The 26,032-nt window shown below is 51.8% G+C and overlaps 3 protein-coding genes across 12 annotated transcripts in view; 2 read left to right on the plus strand and 1 right to left on the minus strand.

Moving 5' to 3' along the window:
• The first annotated feature begins 81 nt into the window (after positions 1-81).
• On the plus strand, positions 82-9,516 carry CASQ1 (calsequestrin 1). Its single transcript, XM_036845064.1, has 11 exons — positions 82-598; positions 2,389-2,473; positions 3,244-3,344; positions 3,568-3,679; positions 4,032-4,105; positions 4,453-4,583; positions 5,730-5,775; positions 6,189-6,243; positions 6,702-6,802; positions 7,593-7,667; positions 8,899-9,516. The coding sequence occupies exons 1-11, from the start codon at positions 320-322 to the stop codon at positions 9,031-9,033; spliced, it is 1,194 nt and encodes a 397-aa protein (XP_036700959.1). The 5' UTR covers positions 82-319; the 3' UTR covers positions 9,034-9,516.
• Positions 9,517-12,466: 2,950 nt separating this feature from the next.
• PEA15 (proliferation and apoptosis adaptor protein 15) lies at positions 12,467-22,648 on the plus strand. Its single transcript, XM_036836729.1, has 4 exons — positions 12,467-12,625; positions 18,708-18,881; positions 20,270-20,425; positions 20,579-22,648. The coding sequence occupies exons 2-4, from the start codon at positions 18,710-18,712 to the stop codon at positions 20,641-20,643; spliced, it is 393 nt and encodes a 130-aa protein (XP_036692624.1). The 5' UTR covers positions 12,467-12,625; positions 18,708-18,709; the 3' UTR covers positions 20,644-22,648.
• Positions 22,649-23,909: 1,261 nt separating this feature from the next.
• The window catches only part of DCAF8 (DDB1 and CUL4 associated factor 8), a 42,986-nt gene continuing 40,863 nt past the window's right edge, over positions 23,910-26,032 (minus strand). For all 10 annotated transcript variants that reach the window (XM_036835919.1, XM_036836267.1, XM_036836527.1 and 7 more), the window contains 2 exons: positions 25,596-25,712; positions 23,910-24,971 (listed from right to left, as the gene is read on the minus strand). In XM_036835919.1, the coding sequence (XP_036691814.1) occupies positions 24,855-24,971; positions 25,596-25,712 (234 nt within the window). In that variant the 3' untranslated portion in view covers positions 23,910-24,854. The remainder of the gene's footprint in view (positions 24,972-25,595; positions 25,713-26,032) is intronic.

The following is a 26,032-nucleotide window of genomic DNA, read 5'->3' on the forward strand; positions in this document are numbered from 1 at the left end:
AGAAGGTTATCCATCTCTCCTGCCAATCCTGGAGACATATTTAGACAGGACCAGGTGGGGGCCAAGGGGTGTCAACCTCAAGGGCAGCTCCGGTTGCCTCCCCGCCCCCTGCTCCTATTCCTCCTCCTGACCCTTTTTCTCTTGGCTCTGTCGGCAGTTTCTCCAGGACCTAGCAGTGTCCTCTGTCCACTGCTCTGGGCCGTTCCCCACCCCACCCCCACTGTGAGCCCCTAACTCAGGATTTGGGACCCAGGGGCCCCTCCCTACCCCAGCTAACCTCTTCTGGACCAGGAGAGCCGACCCAGATCCCACTACCTCCATGAGTGCTGCAGACAGGATGGGGGCCAGAGCTGTGCCCGGCCTGCGGCTGGCACTGCTGTTACTGCTGGTGCTAGGGACACCCAAGTCAGGGGTGCAGGGGGAGGACGGGCTGGACTTCCCCGAGTATGATGGTGTGGACCGTGTGGTCAATGTCAACGCAAAGAACTACAAGAATGTGTTCAAGAAGTACGAGGTGCTGGCACTGCTCTACCACGAACACCCCGAGGACGACAAGGCCTCACAAAGACAGTTTGAGATGAAGGAGCTGATCCTGGAGGTGAGTGGCGGGGTCTGCAGGCCTGCAGAACAGCCCAGTCCCTCTCTGTACCCCCCTATCCTGCAACTCCATGTAGATCTTTCAGAATGGGATCTGGGCGTGAGGGGCAGGGCAGCAGGACCCTGTCTCGACCAACAGGACCAACAGGACCCAAGTGGCATATGACCTTAGCCAGAAGAGAAACAGAGATTCAGGAACCCCCAAAGTACCACCGTAGTCAGGCAATTTTAGGAGGGAGGGGGTGCTGCAGGGGGAATCTCTCCTCCATGCTAGAGGAGGGTGGTAGTACTAGGTTTGGCTAGGACTGGGGTGACCTTGGAAGGGTGACAAAAAAGGAAAAGAGAGGTTCTTCAGGGGAAGGTGAAGAACTGCAGTACACCCCCAAATCTACTTTCCTAACCAAAACGTACCCTCTCTCCATACACTTTAGGGGCTGCACCCCAAAGAGATCCAAACTGAGTATAAATTTAAATGTTATTGACATTTTACTTGCAAGTCATCGATTTAATGGCTAAAGGTTTAATAGAGCCCACCGTGCCTCCCACTGGCCTCTCAGTCCCCTCCCCCTGCCATCTGCCCCTATTGGATCAAGCTGGGCACCCCGATTCTTGTGTTTGGAGGAGGCTTCACCATGCCTTCCCCAATTTGTCTTTGTGGGAAGATTCTCCTCACCCCCAAGCTGACCTCGGGCGCAAAGGAGAGAGAGAGCCTATTGTTACAAGAAAAAAGCCCATGTTTGGAGATGACTGGAAAATGTGGTCACACAGCCCTCCAGGAGCCGGGATGTGTTGGAGTCTCCTTGTCCAAGCTGCTGCAGCCCCTCCTCTAGTATGGCAGGACAGAGAGGCCCCAGCTTGCCCAGAGCTTGGAGTATTTCAGGGCAAGACACCAGGACTGTAGGCTCTCATTTCTGTGTGCCCCTGCCGGGTGCTGGAACCCGCCGCCTGATTAATGAGCTGAGTATTTTTATCCTGAGTGCTCAGCATCTCTGGCCATCCACCTGTCCCAACCTCCTGAGAATCCGAGCGCCCCAAGCCTGTGTTAGATGGGGTAAAGCTGCAAACCATGCCCAAGGCAGAGTGCATCAGGGTTGAGAGCCCCGCTGGGAGACCCATGAGGACAGGGACCTAGGGTGTGACTCTCCATAGCCTAAGGACAGCTTGAAGTAGAGAGTGAAAGGGAAAGTCCCACCCCATTGAGGAAGACCGGGCCTATTTCATCTCTAATCTCTTTGTCAGTCTCTCTGCCTCTGAGGGTGACCAGTGGTGGCCACGGTGACCTCTACTCTCAGCTCTCCAGCTCTCCCTGCTCCTCAGCAACATGAACAGAGCCCCACGCCCCCCACCCTCTTGCCCTCCAAAATTCTCCCCATTGGGACTCACTCAGAAGAACCCCAGGGACGTGTAACATCACCCCCACACTGAGCGTGGTCTTTGATCAGCATGGAGTACAGGGCTCAGCTCCAAAGGAGGAAAGAGCCTCAGTCATCCTGAAGCTAGACCCCTCAGCATCCCTAAGGAACCTGGAAGTACATGCACAGTGCCTTAAAGTTCAACATAATAAGCACATTGTAAATGAGCAATAGGTGTTCAGGAATTAAAATTGGACCACAGACCAAAAGGGTGGAGGGGGGCGTGGCAGGGAAAGTGGAGATATCCTGCATCCTAGCACAGTGTCAAGGTTAACTCATATTCCCTGCATCCCAAATGACCCAGCTCGAAAGCATGAGATCGGGAATAGTGGTTACTAAGAATTCCAGAGGCTGATTTTGACCCTAACTCTCCCTTCAGTTAGCAGCCCAAGTCCTAGAAGACAAGGGTGTTGGCTTCGGGATGGTGGACTCTGAGAAGGACACGGTTGTAGCCAAGAAACTAGGTAAGGGAGGGGTGGGAGGAGCAGGGAGGGGAAGGTGACGGGTGAGAAAATACTGAAATTTGGAGGGTTATGGCTGGGGGTTCCAGCCTCTCCTTTATTCCTTATAGAGACCCATGCTCACATCCCAGAAAGAGGTGAAGGTGGGCTTCTTTATACCTACCTAAAAAACGGGGCTAGGTTCTGGAGGAAAGGGGGAATCAGGGAACACAAGTGGGGCTGGAGAGACCTCTGCCAACTCCTCTTCCAACCCCTCCCCCTCCAGCGCCGGGGGCTGGGTGTTACAGCACCAGCCACCAGGGGGCAGCACAGGCCTGAGACTGGACTCCGGATGTGGATGGGGGAGGGGTGGCCAGTAATGAAGTCATCTGGTCAGTAATAGCTGAAGGTTAAAGGGCTGGACTGGGAATCAGCAACTAGAGTCCTCAGAGGAGGTAACAGGAAGATCTGTCTCTGGTTATGGCAGGCAGAGAAAGGGGGGAGACATCTTGCTAGGACCTATATCTCCCTGCGTCCTCCCCTAGCATCCCCACCTGACCCCAGCTTCCCCCTGGAGAGCCCCTGGGGCCAGACTAGCCACCTAGGCTAAATCCAGGGGCACAGACACCGGGGATGTAGGGGCTGAGAGGCAGTGGAGGTGAGCAGGGCCAGGGCCAGGGGAGGTGAAGGATGTGGGGTCTAGTGGGATTATGAAATGGGCTGCAACCCTGGATTTGGACCCTTGGACCTGTGGGAAGGTTGCAATCATGGCACACCTCTGGCTCACTCCCTAGGACTAACTGAAGAGGACAGCATTTACGTATTCAAGGAAGATGAAGTCATTGAGTATGATGGCGAGTTCTCTGCTGACACCCTGGTGGAGTTTCTGCTTGATGTGAGGACTCCGCTGGACCTAGTGGCCTTGCTTTAAGACCTCACGCCCTTCCGACCAACTGCAGCCTCACACACACACACACACACACACACACACACACACACAGGCAACAGAGAGCCCCTTCCTCCCCATTTCCCAGCCCTCTTTTCCCTGATCCCTCTCCTTGCCTCTACCACTGAGTTCAGAAACTCACTCTCTTCCTTCAATGTCCTTGCTCTTCCAGGTCCTAGAGGACCCTGTGGAATTTATTGAGGGTGAACGAGAGCTGCAGGCATTTGAGAATATCGAAGATGAGAACAAACTCATTGGCTACTTCAAGAGCAAAGACTCAGAGCGTGGGTAACCCTCAGACTCCACTGTCCCCTCCGCTGGTCCCCCACTTCACCTGTCCTCCTACCTCCCCACTTCACCCACTGGCTCAGCATCCCTACCTCCTCACTCCTCTTGCCATGGTGGGTCCATCGACTGCTCTGATCTCCCTGCACTCTGCGGGTTTCACAGACAGGCACCAAGGCATTCCCCTTCCCCCCAGCCCACCACTGTATGTAACCACTCTCAGAGGACTAGAGGGGGTGAGTCTCAGAATGAACCCCACCTGCCAAAGAAGAATTGGGGAGAGACAGAGGGGGGATGGTTCCCTGGAAGACCCTGGTTCCCCCAGAGACTGACTCTGCATTCCCCCCTCAGATTACAAAGCCTACGAGGACGCAGCGGAGGAGTTTCATCCCTACATCCCCTTCTTCGCCACCTTCGACAGCAAGGTTCTCCTCCCTGCTGCTGCATTGGGTCTCCCTCTCTCCCCTCAGCTGCCCTCCAGCCCCCTCTCCCAGAATCGATGGGGGACCTCCTCCCTCCCTACACACCAGTAGTCCCCAACCCCACCCCACCTCGGGCCTCCCCCACCCCACAGATTTTAAATTATCTAACCCACCCCTCTCTCATCTTCAACCAAAGTCCAGAGAAGTTAAGACACGTGTCCAGTGTCACAGAGGCAGTGACGAGGGCCCAGGTTGTCTCACTCCCTGTCTGACATCTGCTCCCCCATAATACTTCTTCTCACCATGACCCCGTGTCCCCTGCCCCACTCCCCCATCCCCTCCCCCAAAAGGTGGCAAAGAAGCTGACCCTGAAGCTGAACGAGATCGATTTCTACGAGGCCTTCATGGAAGAGCCTGTGACCATCCCGGACAAGCCCAATAGTGAAGAGGAGATTGTCAGCTTCGTGGAGGAGCACAGGAGGTGGGGGGCAGGGGCAACCCTCTGGGCAGGGTAGGCGCCTCCCCAGGCTAGAACACATGTCTGCGAGATGGGCTAGGGGAATCTCAGCCAACCAGGAGGCTGGTCTCTCCTAGAGATGAACACACTTCTGGTATCAGTTCTTATTGATATACTGACCATTTTGCACAATATTTTGCACCCCAGCACTTAGCCCAGAGCCTGGAGCACACATAGAATGTGCTCCATCAATGTGTACGGTTCATTGTGATGTGGACTGAGACCAGTGTTGAGTGCCTGTGGTCTGCCAGGAACTCCGAGGTGCTATCTCTCTTATTATATTTAATCCTTTTAACAGCCTCAGTTAAAAAGAGTCCACGAGTAGTGTCAGAACTGGATTCTAATCCAGATCTGGCCTGTCTTCTTTCTCATACATTACCTACACCAGTGGTTCTCAACAGGGGTGGAGGGAGTGGCGACGTAGGGGGAGGATTTTGTCTTCCGGCGGATATTTGGCAATGGCTGGAGACATTTTTGGTTGGAGAGAGAGCTACTGGTATTTAGTGGGTAGAGGCCAGGGGTGCTGCTAAATATCCTACAGTGCACAGGACAGCCCTCCCACAATGAAGAATTATCTGGCCCCAAATGTCAGTAGTGCTGAGGTTGAGAAACCCTGCCCTATGCTCACACATAATTCTCTTCCTTCACAGTACTCCACAACTGGAAATACCCATTCATCAGTGTAAACACTACTTCTCTCACTCTCTCCCGCTAGATTATGGTCCGCTTCATCAGGGCAGGAATATGTTTGCCTTGTCCAACTCTGTCTACACAGCACCTAGCACAGCGCTTAGATCATCTCCAACGCTCAGTGTTATTGAATGAATGAGTGAATGAAAGAATGAATGAATGAACACCCAGATGTCCAGTTCTTTCTCCCGAAAGTCTCTCTTCCAGTCCCCTTGCCCATGCTCCTCTCTCCTACCTGCTTTAACCATGCAATTATCTGGGCCTGGTGCCCAGAGCTTAGACTTTGCCAGATGGCTTTGTTCAGGGCTGCAAGCTGTCTATGCCCTAGGCATGACCCTGTGGCAGCCTCTGCTATGGGGACCCTCTGAAGCCACGGGTGTCCTTCTTGCCCACTGAGTAGTGACTTTCTTTCTCTTCTAGATCAACCCTGAGGAAACTGAAGCCTGAGAGTATGTATGAGACCTGGGTGAGTGCCCTGGATGGGGCCCAGGCCCTTGCAGGAGCATGGGAAAACTCAAGTCCCAGAAACACCCAACCCTGCTGCTCCTCATGTCTTGCTTATAGGAAAGACAGTGCACCAGCAAAGGTGGAGGGTTTCTGTTCTGAAGAACGTGTCAGGAGTTGGGGGACACACATAACTTGATGACGATGACAAGGGAGGAGCTCTAAGCTCTGGGGCTGAAGGGTTTGCCAGCGGAGGTGTGGGGACCCTGGAGTGAAGGGGGCAGTGTACCTGGAAAAGGGTCACCACCACAAGAATACACCCACTCCAGAAGCTGGATTTCCACAAAAGTTAGGTCCAAGGAAGATCTAGGGCCTGTTCTGGGCTCTCTAACTTCAGTGAGTATAGCTAAGGTCTCCCCTCCCTGCCCTCCACAGGAGGACGATCTGGATGGAATCCATATTGTGGCCTTTGCAGAGGAAGCTGATCCTGGTGAGGGAGGAATACTGGATTGGATTTGGGGCAGGGGCGGGGGCACTGGTGAGAGAGGGAGATGGGGTATTTATCAGAGCATAGGCCTTTTTATTTATTTATTTATTTATTTGGTTGTGCTGGGTCCTAGTTGTGGCAGGCGGGCTCCTTAGTTGCAGCACATGGGCTCCTTAGTTGCGGCATGCGAACTCTTAGTTGTGGCATGCATGTGGGATCCAGTTCCCCGACCAGGGATCGAACCCGGGCCCCCTGCATTGGGAGCGTGGAGTCTTAACCACTGCGCCACTAGGGAAGTCCCCAGAGCATAGGCTTTTAACACATAAGATGGGTTTTTTTAGAGCACAGTTTACAAGCAGCCTGGGGCTAGACATGCGGAGTTGTGGGAGGCGGGAAAAGAGAGCTGGACTCCTGTTTCCTCTGTGCCCCACCGTGCATTTATCACCTGTGTTCCCTCCAAGATGGCTATGAGTTCTTAGAGATTCTCAAGTCTGTGGCCCAAGATAACACTGAAAACCCTGACCTGAGCATCATCTGGATTGACCCTGATGACTTCCCCCTGGTAAGAGATATCACTCAGGCACTGCTATCAGAGGCAGGGCACATCCCAGTGGGGAGCCTGTTTCAGAGCTCCTATCCCCATCTCCTAGTGAAGGAGCCTGTCGCATGCCCAGGGGCACTGAGCACATGCTGAGAAAGGGGACACAGGATGATGGGAAGTGTGGGAACAACAGGATTCCCAGAGCAGAGGCTGAGCAGATAGCTCATGTGCCCAGGGCTGGCTCCTTCTAGAGAAATCCAGAGTTTGGGGGAGCAGAAGGGCACATTAACCCTGCATGTGGGTGTCCACAATCACAGAATCAAAGCACAGAGATTCCATGTCTCAGGGCACGGCTCTGTTCCCAGCTGAATCCCCAACACCAACACTCTTCGTTGAAAGAGGAACTAGATGAACAAACAGAAATGTGAGGACCATTGGCAATTACAGAGTATAACTACCTTGGTTTAGAGATATAGAAACTGAGGTCCAGGGAGAAGTGATTGCCCAAAGTCACAAGGCCAATCAGTAGCAGATCCAGGATCAGAATAAGGTTTCCTATCAAGTTTCCCTCGGAAAGGAGGGACCAATGTCCCCAGCTGACCCTCTTGATAACTTTCCTTTTGGGATATCTACTCTTTAACTGCTTAGTTCTACCCATTCCCTTCAGGCACTATAGCTGGACCTATCCACCAATCTACCGTGGGTTCAGTGTCCTTCCTCTACCCCTGGCTGACCCACACACTCACACTCACCCTGCTGGACTCAGGTGTTCCTAGCCTCCATTAAGTTGCTATTTGTGGTCTCTCCACAGCTGGTTCCATACTGGGAGAAGACGTTTAACATCGACCTGTCAGCCCCACAAATAGGAGTCGTCAATGTTACTGATGTGAGTTTCCTTCCCTCATCCCCGTTTGACCCCCAACTCTCCTTCCCAACATAGCTAGTCCTCCTCTGCTCTGCTAACTAGGAATTGAGCCCTCCCCAGAGGAATCAGACATGCCCCATCTAATGGCTGGAAAGAGGGAGAGATTCCTGCCCTGAACACACCCCTGCCTCTACCTGTTGGAACTGGCTGCTCGTCCTTCAAAGCCCAGTTCAAATCCTCTCTTCTCCATGAAGTCTTTCCAGATCTCCCATTTGGAATTGTTCCCTCCTTGGCACTCCCAGAGCCCATTTGGCATTGAGAACATGACTTTTATATGGCTATTTATGTATCATGTCTGTCTCTTCCAGTAGACTTTGAGCTTTTTGAGGGCAGAAATCTTCTCATTCACACACAGATAGATGCTTCAAAAATATTCGTTGAGTTGAATTGAATAAGTCACAGCCTGCTTTCATATAATTCTCAGTCTAACTGAGGAGGTAGGTATTCCGTTAACTACCAGGCCAAATCTGATAAACTCTATAACAGAGATACAAATAAAACACCAGGAAGGCACAGAAATCAAAGTGACTTCTGCTTGAGAATCAGAGAGGGTTTAAAAGGAGTAGAGTTTAAAGTGGAGAGTGTTGTAAATCAACTATACCTCAATTTTAAAATATAAAAAATTAATTAAATCTAAACAATTAAAAACATTAAAACACACTGGAGATTGTACCGTGTGTAAGAGCTCTACAAGTGAAAATTTTATGAGTCATTTCCAAACTGATGGAAAAGTTAGTGCAAAAGGTCAAAAAGTAGGAAAATGAATATCAGATTTGGGAAAAGGCAAGTCGTTTCTGATGGCTTGAGAGTCTAGAGATCTCTGAGGATGGTGCTAGAAAAGCAGGTATTGGAAAGTCTTGAATGCTAAAGAGTTGCTGACTTTATTCTCCAGGCCATGAAGAGCCACCAGTGGTTTTGCATTAAGGGCATGATAGAGAGGTCTGTTTTAGGAAGCTCAGCATGGCAAGAGCTTGTAAGAAAGACTGAAGGGAGAAGGTCTATTTGCTGATGCAGCAATTCTTTCTACTCCCACTGTCACTATTCCAACCTAGACCCCCACCTGGACAGTTTTCCTGCCCACTGACAGATGAAGAGAAGGGACAGAGGATGTACAGAGTCCAGTGAGTGGGAGGACAGGTCTAAAGACCTGAATCGGGCTTAGTTCTGATCCCTCGTCTGTGCCATGTCCTAGGCGGACAGCATATGGATGGACATGGATGATGAAGAGGACCTGCCTTCTGCTGAGGAGCTGGAGGACTGGCTGGAGGATGTACTGGAGGGCGAGATCAACACAGAGGATGATGATGACGATGATGACGATGACTAGTTGCCGTGGCAGCCATCTCCTAGCCCCACCTGCTCTCCTCCTGCTCCCTCCTCCTTCCCTGTCCTTCCCTGAGCTCCTCCAGGGACACTAGGTCATTCTCTGACATGGGGCCCATTGGGGTCTATATGCTGGGTGCTGAGATTCAAGGAGCTACTTTTCCCTACACACCAGCCCAGCTATCTCATCTGACTTCTGTTTCCTGTCCCACCATGCCCCTGTATCGATTATTTGTTTCTTCCATCACTCCCTACATGCTTTCTTGTGACTTCCCTCTTGCCGTATCTATGGGCCCCCATCTCTCTTCTGCTCCCTCCACCTGAGCACACTCTTCCCCCACTCTCTCAAGTCCTCTACCCTTCTGACTGTCCTATCCCTGGCCAGGGGGACGGGAGAGTACTGTGTTTGGGGCTATATCTTAGCAATCTCTTGTTAATGTACTTGGGTCAAATGAGAGACCTCAATAAAGGATCTGGGGCAACAGGAGCAAGTGTCTGCTGATGAGGTCTCACCCCTATGGCAGGAGGGAGGCAGCCAGAGGATGGGGGATTTAAGGGGTGGGTACCTCGTTAGGGGACTGTGATAGCAGGGGGGTGGGGCTCCTCCGTCCAGGCAGTTATCCCAGAGAAGCTTGGATTATTTATCTGCTGCAAGTCAAAAAGGCTTTTCTGAACACATGGTGTTTGTCCAGCACCACTGTCAGGCTTTGGGAGAACAGAGAGTGCTGGGCCTGTCCCTGCTCTCGAGCTGATTAGCCTCACTGGGAAGTCAAGACAAGCACACTAAAGAACTGGAGAAAAATACAAAGCAATATGTAATTAAGTGATTATGTGCTGCTTGATAGCACCCTCCCTTGCAGCTCTTATTTGAATGGCAAGACTGAGTCCAAAAAACACTTCCTCGGTGCGGCCTTCCCAGAGGTGGCCCCTCCTGCAGCTCCCTCCTCTGGGCTCCCACTGCACTCTCTCTGTCCACCTCTATTCTAGTACTAGCTCTTCATTTACATGTCTGTCTTCCCCACCAGACTGTGAGCCCCTTGAAGGCAGGACCCCAGGCTTTTTCTCTGTGTCCACAGGGCTTGGCACACCAAAAGTAATCCCTAATAAATGTTTGTTAAAAGAAGGAACAAATGAATAGAATGGCCTCAGAAGAGAGAGATGAGAGTGGGCTTTGATGGCTTCATAAAGGAAGTGAGCATTTTCTAGGCCTTAAATGAATAGTGGGATTTGATTAGGGCAAAGGAATTGGGGAGGAGACATTTCAAGTGGTGAAAACATCAAAAGCACTGCCAGAATGCGTGTGCCATGTTAGGGCACAGAGGAGACCAAAGAGACAAGAAGAGAGGTTCAAGTGGTGGCCACGAGGTTGGGTGGGCATCCGGGGCTAGGTCGCAGAGGTGTTTGGATTTAGTCCTGTGAGCTGGGGAGGAAGGGCAATGTTTAATCTGGCAGTGATGAGCAGGATGGATAGAGGGAAGGAAGCTGATGGAGATACCAGAGGCAGGGAGTCCAACTCTTATCAGACAGTTATAATAATCTGGTGGAGGTGGGAGAACACGGATCAGAGTGGTGGTCATGGGAATGCAGAGGAGACGCTGAGTTTTGTTCAAAGGGCATCCCCCAGACCTGAGCCTGCTGGTGATCTTGGCAGGAAGGACCCACATTCTCTCCAGCACAGGCCCAGGCTGGGGTAAGTGTAAAGGAGTCAGGAGTAGGGGGGGAGGAACCAAACAACTGAACAAGCCCATAACTAACAGATGTTACAGCTTTCATGGATTGGGTGTAAACGTGTTGCTGGATAACTTAGAGGATCTCTGAGTATGGAAGAATGAGACCTGAGGTGAGAGAAATTTTCACCCTCCACAGACAAATCCAGGAAGTCTTCCTGGAATTGGTGGCAGGAGTATAGAGTAGAAACCACATATTCATCCAACTTGCACCCATTTAATAAATGTTTAATACATAGTATGGGCACTGGGCCAATACAAAAATATTATGGAACTTACTGTCTAGCGTAGGTCAGTGGAAGGCCCCAGACTAAATAATAGCTCCCATGTTTTAACCACCCATCTGTGCCAGTCACTGGAGACTTACAATTTCTAAAACTCAGACGAACACTGTGAGATAGGCATCAGTGTCCCCGTCTTGCCCTTAATAAGGCTCAGAGGCATAACCTGCCTAAGAAAGGAGCAGAGTCAGCATGAAGCCCAAATCCCCTGTACCTGAAAGACCTGGACCTTTCACTGACTGTAGATAAGTCATTCAGCTTCTCTGAGTCTCAAAGATGGGTCAACAAAATGGGTTTTGGCCCTACAACTCAGAACAAATGAGATATATGCAAAGGCAAATTATGAGGGTGTGTTGCTATCAAAGGGGCAGTGACATGGCACACTGGGGGAAGAGGATGGCGAAAGCAAAGAGAAGGGCTGTGAAATCCAAAGCAGCAGCAGTCTGAGCCTCTTCTAGGGGCAGTGTAGACTCAAGAAAGGAGGGGCCCACCTGAGGCTTCCTGAGGGGTCTCTGCCAGGCTGGAACTGAAGTGAAGCAGGGGTGTTCCTGGAGGTGGCACAGACACTGATGAGGCTCAGACCTCGTCCCCGGGCCAGGCTCTGCCAGAGTTGAGGAGAGACCTCTTAGGCTGGAGATGAAAACAGATCATCTTCTTCCTTCCCTCTTTCAGTCTGGCTGAGAATCTGGGGGAGGAAAGTCCCTGGGGTAGAAGGGAAGTGAGAGCTGCCATGCTGGGCCTGGGCAGAGGGGCAGAGCTAGGAGACAGAGCTGAGCGTGGCTCTGCAAGTTGTCTATAATTTGCATGCTGAGCTCACTGCTGCTCTTTTTCTCCCCAGAAATAAAATTACATCATGGTGGGGGGAAGGCGGGAGGGTGGTATATTTGGGAAAGGTGAGAGGAACACAAGGGGCCAGATGGCATCATCCTGGAGAGAGAAGATCTGTGGCTCCAGGGCAGGCGAAAAAGGCCCCCATTTTGCTTCTTGCCCCTCCTCCCCCCCCCCCCCCCCTTCCAAGGTGGATAAGTCTGAGCAGTCATTTACTACGGCTCCCTTGACCCATAAGGGGAAAAGGTTTTTACAAATACTGAGTCAAGCACCTACGAGGATCCAGAGGCCAAAGGACTTCCAAACCCTTAAACCCTAACTTACTCTTTGCCTCCCAGGGTCCCAGCCACTGTGGTCACCGAAGGGTCGTAAGGGGAGGAGTGTGTCCCTTTGGGAGGAACTAAATCTCTGAGAATTGGGGTTCGCTGTTTAGGGGAGGAGGCGGCGTCGCTACTCCAGCCCTCCCGCACTTCTGCCCCCGTCCCAGGAGTCTTCCAGAACCCCAGCCCCCTGCTGCCTCCCCTCCCCCTCTCCCACCGCTCCCCGCCCCCCGCCCCTCCCCGGCTCTGACATCACAGGCCAGCCGGGTGGGGTGAGGCGGCGCTGGGCTCGGGCTCTGGCTCCGCGGGCGGAAGAGGCGGCGGCGGCAGCAGAAGCGGCGGCGGCGGCGGCGGCGGGAGCCGAGGAGGAGGTTCCGGACGCTGCTCAGGAACCGGGGACGCCGGAGTGCCCGCTCCCCGAGCGCTCAGCCCCGGAGGCGGTGAGAGGGCCGAGAGGGGACGTGTCGCGGGCAGGGGCAGATTTGGGGGTCTGGGCTTGGAGGGGCGTCGATCCGGGACGCCTGGGGACAGATGCGGAGCGTGGGGGCCCCGGAGGGGTCCGCTCCGTGTCAGGGCCCACGGGCTCCGTCTCTGTCGGTGCGCTCCGAGCGCGGTGTGTGCTGGAGGCGGCGCGGCTCCGGCCGCCCGTTCCACTCTGACCAGCAGTTTGGGAGTCGGACCGGGGCCTGGGGATTAGGATGGAGCCTGCTTCCCGCCCAGCCGGCTCGGCCGGGCCAGCTCCCGCCCCTCCCTCCCGTTCTCTGGCTTCGGACTCGCCTCGGCTGGCGGTCTCCCGGCCCAGCCCTGCCTCGGTTCCGCCGGCAGCCGCCCCTGCTCCGAGGGCTCAAACCTGGCGGCTGGCACCACGTGCCCTCACCCAGTCCTCTGCACCTGGGGTAGAGGTGGGATTGTCGAAGGCTTGTCCAGAGGGAAGGAGTCGGGAGCTGGGGGGTGTACAGGAGAGAAGTAGCTAACGTAAAGCCCCTAATTAATTTCATATAATCTGTGTCAAAACTGACAGGGACACACACACCTGCAAGAGACACGCCCGCACACACGGTGACACACACCCATGTGACTCTTACACACATCGACTGCACACAGCAAATCACAAAGGGCCCTGCACTACGCATCCAAGCCCCCACCTCACTCCCACTGTCTACCATGTGCAAGTCTCCTGATAGAATATCAGTCTAACAGGACAGCTGAGTGGGGGCCACCGTCCCCAAGTCTACCCTGATTTCCTGGGCATCTTCTCCCAGCCCTGGGCTTCAGATCGCCCCTCTTTAAAACAGTGAGAAAACATGGTAGAAAATCCTGGTCTCAATCCAGGACAGGGAGACAGGATCTTGAGGGCGAGTGAGCCTGGTGCTTTGAAACGGGGTGAGTAGTGAGGGTAGGGGTTGCTGGTGGCCTCTCTTGCTGGGTCCAGTTGGAGCTTAGGGTGCTAGGAGTGGCTGGCTTCTGGGCATCTGAGTGGCCAAGGGATGGAGGGGGGATGGAAGAAAGGGAGAGAGAGAAAAAGAAAGAATGACTATGAGTCAGCCAAGGATGGAGGCCCAAGTCAGAGAGAGAGAATGAGGGGAATGTGTGTGAGAGGCAGACAGACATCAAGAGAAGGACACAGAGGGACAGAGATACAGTCAGGGAATGGGGAGGGGAAGGAAGTGAGAGTCAGAGATGGTCAGATGAGTGGGGAGAGTGCTGGGGAATGGATGACAGAGGCTCAGAAATTAGGGAGGATGAAAGCAGGATGGTGGTGAGACCACTGGGAGTTAGGGGAAACATGCTGAATATGTGTGTTTTGTTGCCCTATGTGTCTGGTCTCCAGGCTGTCAGAGCGATTAGCTTTAATTGCTCTTCCCTTTGTGGTTAAACACTCCGTTGGGGAAATTGCCAGAGATGCCCTAGGCTGCCAGCTGCCCTGGTTGCCTACTTCCTCACTTCCCTGACACCTGTGCCCATCATGTGTGCATGTGTTGTCATGCATGAAGAAGAGGACCAGAGTCACACCCTGCCATGCCATCCCCTCACTCTCTCACACAGAGCCTCCACCACAGTGCAATGGTGGACATCACCAACCTGTACGCAGCCAACCAATCCAGGCCCCTCCTCACTAAACTTACTCTATCTCTTTATAGCAGGGACACTCACTCCTTCCTAGTATAGCTAGTATAGTAGCTCTGAGGACTGAAATGGGGACACCAAGTCACAGAACCCAGGAGTCCTACGTATTCTTGGCTACCACCAGGTGGGAAAGGATGAAAGCCCATTGAAAGGAAAGGAGGAAAAGAGAGACTGAAAGACTAGGGAGAGAGGTAATAGATGAGGAAGAGATAGAGAGATGGGAAAGAAACAGGAGGAAGACAGAGAACCAGATGAGTAGAGAGCAGTAGAGGCCCCATTCCCTCTCCTCTGCCCGGCCTGATCCAATGCCAGGTATCTTCTGATGCTCTCATCCTGGGTCTGATCCTTCTTCTCTTGACTAAGGGCTTAAAGCTTAACCCTGTCTTTGTAGCCAGGGGTAACCCATTTTGCTTCTTGGACTGAACATTTTGAGGTCCAGGTGTCCTATCCCACCCCCTCATTCCCAGGCTGACTCTGGAGCCTTAGAACCCTCTTCCTACTTTATAGAAAAAAAGGCATCCTCCCCCCACCCTCCCCCCAAAAAGCTGAATAGAAGCTATGGGAAGAAGTCAGTTGAGTATGATAGTAAAGGAATAATTAGGGACGAACTACAGGACTGCTTGAATTTGGGGCCCAGATAAAATTTAAAGTAGGAACCCTGCTCTCTCCCTTCCCAGCCCTCTGCTTTGCTGTGATTACCACCCTCCCACCCCAAACCCCAGGCAACAAGACTGACAGACTTGAGTGCCTACAGGCCGCCTCCTGCCCACTGCAGGGATCTCCAGGTCCTTGCAGTTCCCTTCAGCCTTAGGCAGCTGCAGCCGATGTGAGGGAGGGAGGAATAGCACCTCCTAATCCTCAGGCTTCATTAAATTTACTGAGGATTTGGAACCAAATGCTAGGGAGAGGATAATCATAAATTAATGTCCAAATGCACAGAAATTCTTTTGGTGCTACCACCTCCTCCACAGGTGGTTATCCCATTTTGCTAGGCTCTCGAAGTGTTCCCAGGGCCCGCCCCTTCCTCCCCCAGTGCCCATGGAGCACCCACCTGTCATGCTCCCAACAACTACCCTAGAAGGTCAGAATATAATCCTTACCTCCTGCCCCTCTTCCTCAGCATCCTCAGTTGGTTTGACTTTTGTGAGGGCCCCACCTGGGGCCAGCTCGGAAGGAGAGGGAGGAAGGAAGGAAGGTGTGAGGAAGCGGTGAGCAGAGCACAGAATGATCTGGGAGGGAAGGGGACTGACTTCCTGGCAGCCTCAGCCCCGGTTCCCGGTTCCTGCCCAAGTATCCTGTCCCAAGAGTGGCCTCCGCCCAGGCTGCCTGGTGTTCCCTGGGCAGCCTCTGCACTGTTCCAGAGATCAGGAGGACTCTTCAGAGCTATGAGGGCAGGAGACTTCTCTATAGGCCCTATGGAATTCTAAATCTTAGGTGAGGAAAGCAACATGGAGGGTGAAGGAGCCAAGCTTCTGCCAAGCCCCACCTACCATAGCCAGACTACAACTGGACAATGGTTGACCAGGGAAGCTTGAGAACCAAGTAAGGAAATTTCCCCCAAACTCCCCTGCCCTTGGCCCTGCTGCCACACCCAGGCCTGGGCAAATGGGATCTCTCCAGGGAGGCAGGACACTAGGCTGCCTTTCCCTGCTCCCTTACCGGGCCTTTCTCCTATCCCTTCTGTCTCTTCTTACTCACCACTCCCCACATCCCTCCTATCCAGTGGTGTCATTGTCCTGACAACTGAATGGAGGGGGGGCACCCAGAACTGAGGTTGCCATGGTAACCACTGAGCTGAGGCTGCAGCCTTCTCATCGTGGACTCTGTGTGCTCCCTGTGCACCTCCCCCCCACCAGGATTCCTCATTTGCAGCCTCAGTCTCTTTCCCTCTCCCAACACCAGTTCTCTTCCTCCATTCTGTAGGCTCCCCTTACCCTTCCTCTTTTCTCTGGATGTGAGCCTGTGATTATCTGCCTTCTTACACATACTCTCAGCTGGTCAGACACATACACACAGACCACATACACTCAAAGCCACACATCCAGCCCTGGCACATACACATCCATTACCAGAACATCCAAACACACCCACAGATACCAGCACTGCCTCCTCCCTGTACCTGTGCCCACACCCAGGGATCAGCATCCATACAGAGGATTCTGGCACACACACATTCCCACCCCCATTTCTCTTACGGGCCTCACTGTATCTGTTTCACTCTCACAGAGAGCTCCTACTCACCGCCCCCAGCCTTTGTGGGTGGGTGTCTAATACACATTAATCCCTTCCCGCCCACCTCCCCTGTAAGTCTATGTTTTCAATTCAGAGTCCTAAATCTTAACTCCTCCCAGGAGATACACACACACACACACACTCTCCTCCCACAGGATCTCTGTATTTACAAACTCTTCTTCTATGTGAAAGCAGGGCACTATGGTCCTAAATCCTGTCCCATTTTCCAGCTAAGGGCTTGGTCGCAGGGTCTCCTCGACTGAGGCAGCCTTCTTGAGGGCATCTTGCCTCCTTCCCATGCTGGCCTTTTCTCTTCAGCTCTCTTCACACCCCCCCCTCCATTATTATCCCCATCTCTGAAGCCTGTCCCCATCATTCCCCTTGTCTACATTACCCCCCCCCCCACCGCTTTTCTGTCCTTGGATTATCAGTGGAGGGGGGCGGGGGCTGGGCTCCAGAGCCTGCTGCTGTGACCTAGATTTCAAGGCGAGACGGTTCCTGGTGCTGACAGTCAGAGAGCATTGTTTCTGGCCCAGCCTGGCAGGGCCACCGCTGGGCCCTCTGTCTGGTTGCACCTGGGTGTGCAAGTGAGCATGTGTATAAGTGCCTGTTTCTTGTGGGGCTCATGCTGGCCCTGCTGCCTGGCTTATTGTGTGTTTGTGTCACAGTGCCTGCCACCAAGGGAGGCTTGTTTGTTCTGGTCCAAGTAGGGGGCTGGGAATGGGGCCTCCTGGGTGCATGCTTCTCTCCCTCAGTTTCCCTGCATGTAAGTGGAAATAAGGAATATGGGGTGTGTCAACTAGTCCCTTTCTGCTATATTCCCAGCCCATTGTTGGGGTGATTTGTGGGCAGTCTCAGTCAAGTACAAGGTCATCTAGCTCCTTGCCCCACCCCTTAGTCTAGCCACAGAGTGTTTATGGCATAATTTACTTTTTAAAATGCTTTACTTTTCTAATTATAAAAGAAATACATAGTCATTGTGGGGAAAAAAAGCCCCTTTTTAAAACTCACCACTAGAGTTTCACATTTTATCAAATCCAGAAAGTTCATTCTAAGGTCTGACCTTCTTTCTTCCTGTCTTAGCCACAGTCCCTATCTTAGTGGAAGGAGGGCCTTGAATGTCCTCTCCCTTTTCACCTAAAAATCTTCATAGAAGAGGGATGGGGTGAAGGCCTAGATGAGATCCAGCCTTCCCCAGCCCCCTGTGGGAGGTCACGCTGAAGGTAGTGCCAGCCGGATGTTGATGCAAGCAGAGGTGGCAGCCCCCTTCCTGACAGACTTTCCCAAAGCTGCATCTGAACCCCTTCTCCCTGCCACCCAGCCAGCCTGGGAACTGGGCAGGGGGCCAGAGCCAGCCGCTTGGTATTCTTGGGCGCGGGGGCTGTAGGCATAGCACAAAGGCTAGGAGAAAGGGCTGTGTAGAGGCCCAGCAGCAATCAAGGGAGAAAATGGGCTCCGCAAAGGTGGGGGTAGCCCACTGCTTCACCCTCCCCACCCCCATCCCGAGACCTAATGACTGAATACAGGGCTGAGCACGGAGGGGCCAGGGGACCATTTGACCAGGCAACTAGGCATCTATCCAAAATGAGTCATTAGTGGGGTGGTGGGGAGTTGAAGTGAGGGACCCCCTTTGCTTCTGGGAAAGAATGGAAGCTAGAACATGAGCTCCAATCAACCTCCCCCAGCCCCTTCTTTTTAGCTTCTCACTGCCACAGCAAGCCTCTCCCTGGTCGTCGTTTTGGTGTGTTTTGTTTTGTTTGACAGGGGGAGGGGTTGCAGGTGGGTGGGGCGATTCTAGGGGGGACTTGGAGACTGCGGGTGAGAAAGTCGGGAGCAGGTTGCTATGGTAACCGCCTCCTCAGTCGGGGAGCTGTTGCCAGGGTTACTGTTGGGGGGGGGGGAAAGGAAGAAAAAAGATGGTGGGGAGAAGGAGGTGTGACTTTTCACTCTAGACTCCAGCCTGGGCCCTAGCTTCCCAGTTTCTTCCTGTCTACTCCTACCTCCCTTAGGTCTTCCTTTTCTCCCTTCAGTCCTAGCCTCCCCAACCTCTGTGTTCCAGGCACTTGCCTGGTAGGGTAGAGGAGAGGTGGGTCGTGCCAGTGAGTGAACCAAACCCTGAACCTCAAGCTCAGCCTCCTCTCCCTTTGTTCCCCCCAACCCCAGTCATGGCCGAGTACGGGACCCTCCTCCAGGACCTGACCAACAACATCACCCTTGAAGATCTGGAACAGCTCAAGTCAGCCTGCAAGGAGGACATCCCCAGTGAGAAGAGCGAGGAGATCACTACTGGCAGTGCCTGGTTTAGCTTCCTGGAGAGCCACAACAAGCTGGACAAAGGTGGGGGAGGGGGACACAGGCATCCTACCATCAGCCATTCAGGCTCAGTTCATTCAGCAAATAGAAATGAGCTCAGAGCTCCTATACAAAGTGCACTCCTTTCTGACAAGGCAGGATAAGACGGGTGCTCTAAGAGAGTAGAGGGGCTCTAGGGCAGTGGTCTTTACATTCTTCACGGTGCCCTTCTCAGTAAAAATATTATTCAGCAAAAAATGTTACTCAGATCCTACTGGGCTATCATATATATAATAGAACATTAAAATAGAACTTAAAAGTGATAAAACTTTAAAAAGTTCTAACATTTTCTTATTCACTTTTAGAGACCATTGCTCTGGAAAGGCCTTTGGGGAGGAACTGGTATTTAAGATGGCCCAGAAGGGCAAGTGGGATTTCAAAGGCAGGATCCAAAGGAGGACATGCTAGGCAGAGGAACATAGTATGTTTAGAAGTGGCTGGAAAGGTAAGTTAAGACTGTGTTGTGGAGGGCCTTGAGTGATAGGGTATTTGATAGGTGAGGTGAGTGACCTGAGAGCGCTTCAGAGATACTAATTTGTAGCATGGAATGAAGGGAGGGAGGCTGAAGGAGGACATGCTACACTTAGGACAGGGGTCCCTAGCGGTCCTATTAGGAACCAGGCCGCACAGCAAGAGGTGAGGAGCGGGTGCAAGTGAGCGAAGCTTCATCTACTGCTCACTCCCCATTGCTCGAATTACAGCTTGAACCATCCCACACCCCCCGCCCACCCTGTCCATGGAAAAATTGTCTTCCACGAAACCGGTCCCTGGTGCTAAAAAGGTTGGGGACCGCTGACTTAGGGGACTGCTGTAGTAGAGGGGAGGAGCCAGGCAAGAAGGCATCTGCAATCTCCTAGAACTGGCCAACCCACGGACATCATCCCTCTGGTCATGTCTGTGCCTTCTCATTCAGAATTACCCTTCTCACTAGGCCCAGAATCTCTCCTGGGTTGTCTACAGATCCCACCCTTCTGGTCCCACATGTGCTGCTGGGAAATTCTGATGCTTGCTTGGAGGAAAAGTGAAAGAGGGACAGGGTGGATGTTGGGTATTTGGAAGCCCGGTTAATTTTTCTCTTCTCCCCTCCACTCAATGTGGAACCTGGTATTTAACCTAAATCCCTCATTCTAAATCTGTAATCTAGAAACTTCACTCATCAATGATCTGCCCTTCCTGGGAATAGTCCTCTGTACTGTTTTTTCGGTGCTTTAGCTTTCTTTTCCTGGCTTAGTTGCCCCTCTTCTTCCAGTGTTGCCTCCTCCAATAACCAATGTGAGCAACTCAGTCTTGGTTCCTGAAGCCTAATCCAGCAGTGTAGGGGAAGCTGACCTCTACAGCCTAGCTCTGACCCTCAGTCTCCTGCCTTCCTCCAGACAACCTCTCTTATATCGAGCACATCTTTGAGATCTCCCGCCGTCCTGACCTACTCACTATGGTGGTTGACTACAGAACCCGTGTTCTGAAGATCTCTGAGGAAGATGAGCTGGACACCAAGCTAACCCGTATCCCCAGTGCCAAGAAGTACAAAGGTAAGAGGCCATGCCTTTAATATGTACCTCTGCCCCTCCCATGGATTATCTGTGGAATACCTGAATTTGGGGAGAACAGAGGCTTATGCTCAGTTAGCCTGCCTGCTGCCTCCCATGACTTCTGTCCCTGGACACATCCCTTTTTGCCCCCAGACATTATCCGGCAGCCCTCTGAGGAAGAGATCATCAAATTGGCTCCTCCACCGAAGAAAGCCTGAGCAAGGGGGAGGAAGAGGAGGAAGGTTGGACCTTCATCAGACCATTCTCTTCCCCCATCCTCCAGGGGAGGGGGCAAGGGCATCCCCCCCCATCTACCCACTTACTAACCTGGTCCTAACCCCCTTACTGTGCGCGTGTGTGTGCGTGTGCGCACGCTCTGGCTGTCTGTCTATATGTCTAGCTCATCTAGTTCCTCCTCCTTGTGAGGGGATGGGGGTCAGGGGCTGGGGGTGGGGGAGCTCAGTTTCCCCACTCTAGGGGGAGTTGGGGGCTATTTCTATGCAAATAGAAATGGGCACATTCCTCCTCCTACTTCCCTTTCCTCCACTCTTCCCCCACCTCTCTAAAGTGTGGGAGCAGAAAAGGGCCTGTATTTTCCTACAATGAGGCGGCGAGGTAGGAGTGAGGCATGGGAGAGGTGGGTGAATCTAATGAAAAGCAGTGAGAGGGAAGATGAAGAGGCTACCCAACCCCCACCTGGAAGGGGCAAAGAAAAGCCAGAGTTTGTGTTTGTACCCCAAAGCTGGACTGGCTGAGGAGTCCAGTTTCCAGTTGTTCCTCAGGTTGGAGAGCCTGGGCACCAGCAGGTCCCTTTTTGCTCCCCTCTCATGGGCCTACGGTGGGTATGAGCCAGGGACCTAAAGAGAGAGGATCACTGGATCCTTCCCTGGCCCCAAAGTTCAAACCCCATGGAGAACCCAGCATTAGATACCCTCCACCCACCTCTGCTCTGGAGAGACTGTGCTGGGAACATGCCCCATCACTGAGCCTGAGTGGGGATGAAGGCAGAGAGGAGTTCCCTGTTCCACTCCTTTATTCCTACTCAGACTGTTGCACAGGAGTCCCCTGAACCTAGGGAGGTTGGGGGATCGAGATCCTTAGGTTTTAACTCCAATCCTGCTCCCACTTACAGAGTCCCAACGTGGTTATCGCAGGCAACCTTCCCTCTCTCCATGATCTAGAACCCCCTCTCCCCCAAGCCAGAAAGAAGGGAAGAAGCTAACTACAGTGTTTTCCGTTGCACTGATCCCCAATTCAGTCCAGGAGGGGACTCGGTAACCCCTCTCCCTCAATATCCTGGCACCTTGGGCTTGTGAACGCCTCCTAGCCAAATCACTGGAGTACAGTGACCCCAGCCTCCTGCCTGTCCCAAGATAGCCCTCCCCACCCTGACCGTGCTAACTGTGTGTACATATATATTCTACATATATGTATATTAAACCCGCACTGCCATGTCTGCCCTTTTTTGTGGTGTCTAGCATTAACTTATTGTCTAGGCCAGGACGGGGGTGGAAGGGGAATGCCACAGTGAAGGGAGTGGCAGAGTCAAATTGCTACATAGTCAAAACAAAAAAAAACTTCTTTAAACTTTAAATTCACATGCAATCTCAAGAGGCTATTTAGAGAAAGTTTAAGCTAGGAGCTTCTAGGATGTGGGAGCAAAACTTTAGTGGAGGGGAGAGCTGGCTGCTGGAAGAGGGAAGAAGCCAGACTGGTTGGAGAGCACCCTCTAATCCTAGCCTAGCCCAGCCCAACCTGCCTGTCCCCTCTGGCCACTGCTGCGGACACCTGCCTTAACACATACACCTCGAGTACTCCAGTTTTGCCTTAAAGGACCTTCCCAAGTTTCCCCAGTCCTGTCTGGCTTCTCCCTCAAGGAGAGAGAGATACTTGTAGAATTGGGAGGGGGGAAATAAGCAGGAATTATCCTTCCAAGCCAGGATATGTTATGTGAGAACAAGTCTGAGAGAGAAAGGGGGTGGAGGGAGGGAATATATAAAGAGCCTTCCTTTGAAGAGAGAAGAGGATGAGATGGGAGAAGGGAGACAGGGTCATTTTCAGCGGAGTCTAGCAATTTCTCTGTAAGGCAAAATAATCTATAAAGACTAACCTGCCCTCCCGCCCCCTATACTGCTGTGAGATTGCCCCTATCCTGTGCTCCTCTGTCTGCAGTGTGCACGGCCTTGTTCTAACCCTGGAATAAAGGTGATTGATTGTACTGTACCTAACTGATTATAAATTTGTGTGAATGACCGGGATTTTTAAGCCTTTGGATGACTGGGGAGGGAGGGCAAAATTTACCCCCAAATCCTTAACTGCAGCCTGGAATAGAGGCCAGGAAAATACCCTTAGTAGGATCTCTGCCCTCTCTCATTTTCTAAGTATCACTGAACTGTGGGGCCTATTCCACTTACACAGTCTCCCATTGGAACCCAACCACTGGAAACATGGATATCCCAGACTGGACTTCCTAAAATTGTAATAAGACCAGGGCCAGGCACCTATACTGAAAGGAACAAAAATAGCCCATCATGAATGAATGGCTCACATATCACACACACAGCAGCAGTCAGAAAAAAAAAAAAAAAAAAAAGGCTTTACTGAGAGAAAATACACAACAAATTCCAGAGTGCATGGTTTCAGCCCACTCCATCACCCCACCAGCAATAAGAATACAGACCACTCACAGTCACCACACATCCACTACCTCAGGGAGGAAGTACAGCAGCTAACATCTGGTCTGAGAGCTGCTAGGAAAAGGGGCAGGAGGAAGGAGTATCTGAAATTCCACCCTTTCACTCCTCCCTTCCTTCCTGGCCTGTTCTAGTAGAATCTGACTGTCCCAGGATGCAGAATTCCTGGTTGGGGGCAAAGAAATAGCAGCAAAAGCATTTAAGGGCAAGAATTCAACTGGGACTTTCGTAATTAGTGACCAGTGATACAACAGGTGTCTGAGCCCCAGCCACCTTACTCAATCCTTAGATTAATGACTTGTCCCTTCAATCCCAAGATAGGAAAAGGTAGACAAGGTATAAAGTCAAACCCAGGAGGTCTTTCGCTATACTCTTCCATTAGGAAGGGAGCTGGTGTGGAGTTGTATAGTTTAAAGAATCAAGCGGCTCAAGGTAAGAGTGAGTGTGTCTTCTGTCACACACAGTATTAGGAGAGACGGTCTGCAGTGGCAGAACCCTTCCTGAAGTCACAGTTCAGTCAAGTTTTGAAGATGAGCCAGTCTCTGGTTAGCAGAGCCATCCTGGGAACCCCCACAAGACTTAAGCAGAGGTAGGATATCTGGAGCAAAGAGATGAAGGGGGCTTCCCAACCCTGAAACCATGGTAGGAAAGCAGGAAAGGGCAGAATTCAGGATCCTTCCATTCTTGAGCCTCCTAAAACGTAAGGGTTAAGCCCTAATCTCCAGTGGCCATGCATAGAGGGTAGGCCGACCCCAGGTGATACCTCCACATCATTACTCTCACTCACTCTCTCCTGTAAGTCCCTTTATTGCAGTCATAGAGAATATATAGGTATTTAAACTTCAACAATAATTTTAACATGATACATCCAATTTTGACTTGCTTTTTAATATATTTATAGATATAAAATTAGGCCTCTAACAGTGATAGGGACAGGGAGATTGCTGCCACCAAACAACTTTTTTTTTTTTAAGTAACAGAAGAGGTAATGACCTTCCTATTCTTCCACTTCTGTCCCTCCTCCCACCTCCCCCCAACCTCCCTCACCAGACCTACTGAGGGGGTGATGGGATGAAGAGAAGAGAGTGAAGGATACATAATCAAGTGCAAAACACTGTGATAAGTACAGAGAATGAATGGGGTGGAAAAAGAAAGTGAAGAGTGTGGGATGGTTAGGGGCTCTAAGGACTCCCCAGAAAAACAGGATCCTGGGATGGGGTTGCTCAGGGGGAAGAAAAAACAATGCAACTGTCATAGAATTTTAAAAAATAAAGGAAATAAAGTCAAAAACCTAAACCAAAGAGAGAGTGGCATTTCTACCACCCCCAGTCTGGCCCCTTGGTACTGAACAGCCAGTTATCCCCCCACCCCCCACCCAAGAAACAAGGGAGATCAAAGAAAAGGAAACCCCGTTCCCTACCCCAAACCAGTTAACAAAATAGGCTCCCCCCTCCCCCCAAAAAAAGGCTTTGGGGAGAGGCCATTTCTGCCAAGTCCTATGCACCTCTCCATGGAACCCCATTCCAGGGCTCAATTCCCACTTCTAGATACTCTGTAGGTTTGCTCCCCTCTGGCTTGTCCTCCTGGGATGTCTTTTTTTTTTTTTTTTTTTTTTAAATCTAAAGCAAAAAAGTCCAAAGTGCGTTTCTGCTGAATGTTAGAGCCTGGGACAGGAAAGGGCTGCCCAGGCAGGATCGGGTTGGCAGCCCCAGCCTGCCCCTCCTGGGTACGAGGCCTCAGGATGGCATGCACTGCACCCGGTCAGGGCCCTCCTCCTCGTCCGATGTATCTGAGGAGCTGGGAGACTCATCCGAGTCTGCGTCTGTGGCCCCAACCCCAGGTTCTCGCCAGCGCTGTAGGATGGAAAGGCTTATTAGTAATTTCCCTGGAACAAGGACAAGCCTGTTAGGTCTCAGCTATAATTTACATGCTCTAGGCCAGGGGTCAGCAGAATTTTTCTTAAAGGGCCAGATAGTAAATATTTTAGACTCATGGGCCATATCTCTGTCACAACTATTCAACCCTGCTGTTGTAGCATAAAAGCAGCCAGACAACACATAAATGAATGGGTGTGGCTGTAGTCTAATAAAACTTTATTTACAAAAAGCAGGCACTTGCCCAAACTGCCACAGTTTGCTAACCCCTGCCCTAGGCCTCTTCTGGCACAAGAGAAAAAACAGAAGACACCTGAGATGACTTATTTCTTCTCAACTCCTTCCCCACCCTCATGCCTTTGCCTTTGTGAAGACAGCCCTGCGCATGCGTGGTGATGGAGAACACAAAGCAGACACCACCTATTTCTGCTAGTGGCTCTTCCAAGGCTACATCAAAACTCTGATGGGGATGGGGAATAATGGATAGGAAACCCAACTAACTCCACCTGATTCCTCCTAAAGCAGTGAGAAGTATGCACTGGAACATTTTACCCTCTTGAGAGGGTCAATGCCCTTGGGAGCTCACTTCCCACTCCAGCTTACCCGGTGATGGCGTCTTTGTCTCAGGTGATGCATGAGGAACCAGAGCATGTGGCTATCAAATAGGTCGGTGTGGTGTAAGCTATCTTCATCCCGTTCCCGCTTGTTCTTCTTAATCACCTGGAACCAAAAAGTGTTGGGGAAGTGGGTAATGAATAGGAACCCTGGACCTGATCAGAAAAGGCTGGTGTTCTAGCCCAGGAAAATCTTCCCTTAGAAACTACTGAGCTGGAGTATAGCTAGATTCCATTAAGAAAGGATGCCCCAGGTTCATCCACTGAGAAGATGGATGATTCTTCCTAAAGATGTCCCCTCTACCATAAACTAGATGCACTTCAAAGCTGCACCCTGGACCCCTGGACTGGGACTGTTCCTAGAGAGGCAATGACAGGAATGTGGGGGAGGTTAGAGCAGTGCCTTTAAAGAACTGTACAGCAAGT

Source organism: Balaenoptera musculus, chromosome 1, assembly GCF_009873245.2.
Source record: "Balaenoptera musculus isolate JJ_BM4_2016_0621 chromosome 1, mBalMus1.pri.v3, whole genome shotgun sequence".
NCBI lineage: Eukaryota > Metazoa > Chordata > Mammalia > Artiodactyla > Balaenopteridae > Balaenoptera > Balaenoptera musculus.

What these genes read in the sequence shown, in the direction of transcription:
- CASQ1 (XM_036845064.1), top strand. Translation starts at nt 320, where the DNA reads ATGAGTGCTGCAGACAGGATGGGGGCCAGAGCTGTGCCCGGCCTGCGG. An exon ending in TGGTGGAGTTTCTGCTTGAT is followed by an intron (nt 3,345 to 3,567) that starts GTGAGGACTCCG and finishes TTGCTCTTCCAG; the next exon opens with GTCCTAGAGGACCCTGTGGA. An exon ending in TCGCCACCTTCGACAGCAAG is followed by an intron (nt 4,106 to 4,452) that starts GTTCTCCTCCCT and finishes CTCCCCCAAAAG; the next exon opens with GTGGCAAAGAAGCTGACCCT.
- PEA15 (XM_036836729.1), top strand. Translation starts at nt 18,710, where the DNA reads ATGGCCGAGTACGGGACCCTCCTCCAGGACCTGACCAACAACATCACC. An exon ending in CCACAACAAGCTGGACAAAG is followed by an intron (nt 18,882 to 20,269) that starts GTGGGGGAGGGG and finishes GCCTTCCTCCAG; the next exon opens with ACAACCTCTCTTATATCGAG. An exon ending in CAGTGCCAAGAAGTACAAAG is followed by an intron (nt 20,426 to 20,578) that starts GTAAGAGGCCAT and finishes TTTTGCCCCCAG; the next exon opens with ACATTATCCGGCAGCCCTCT.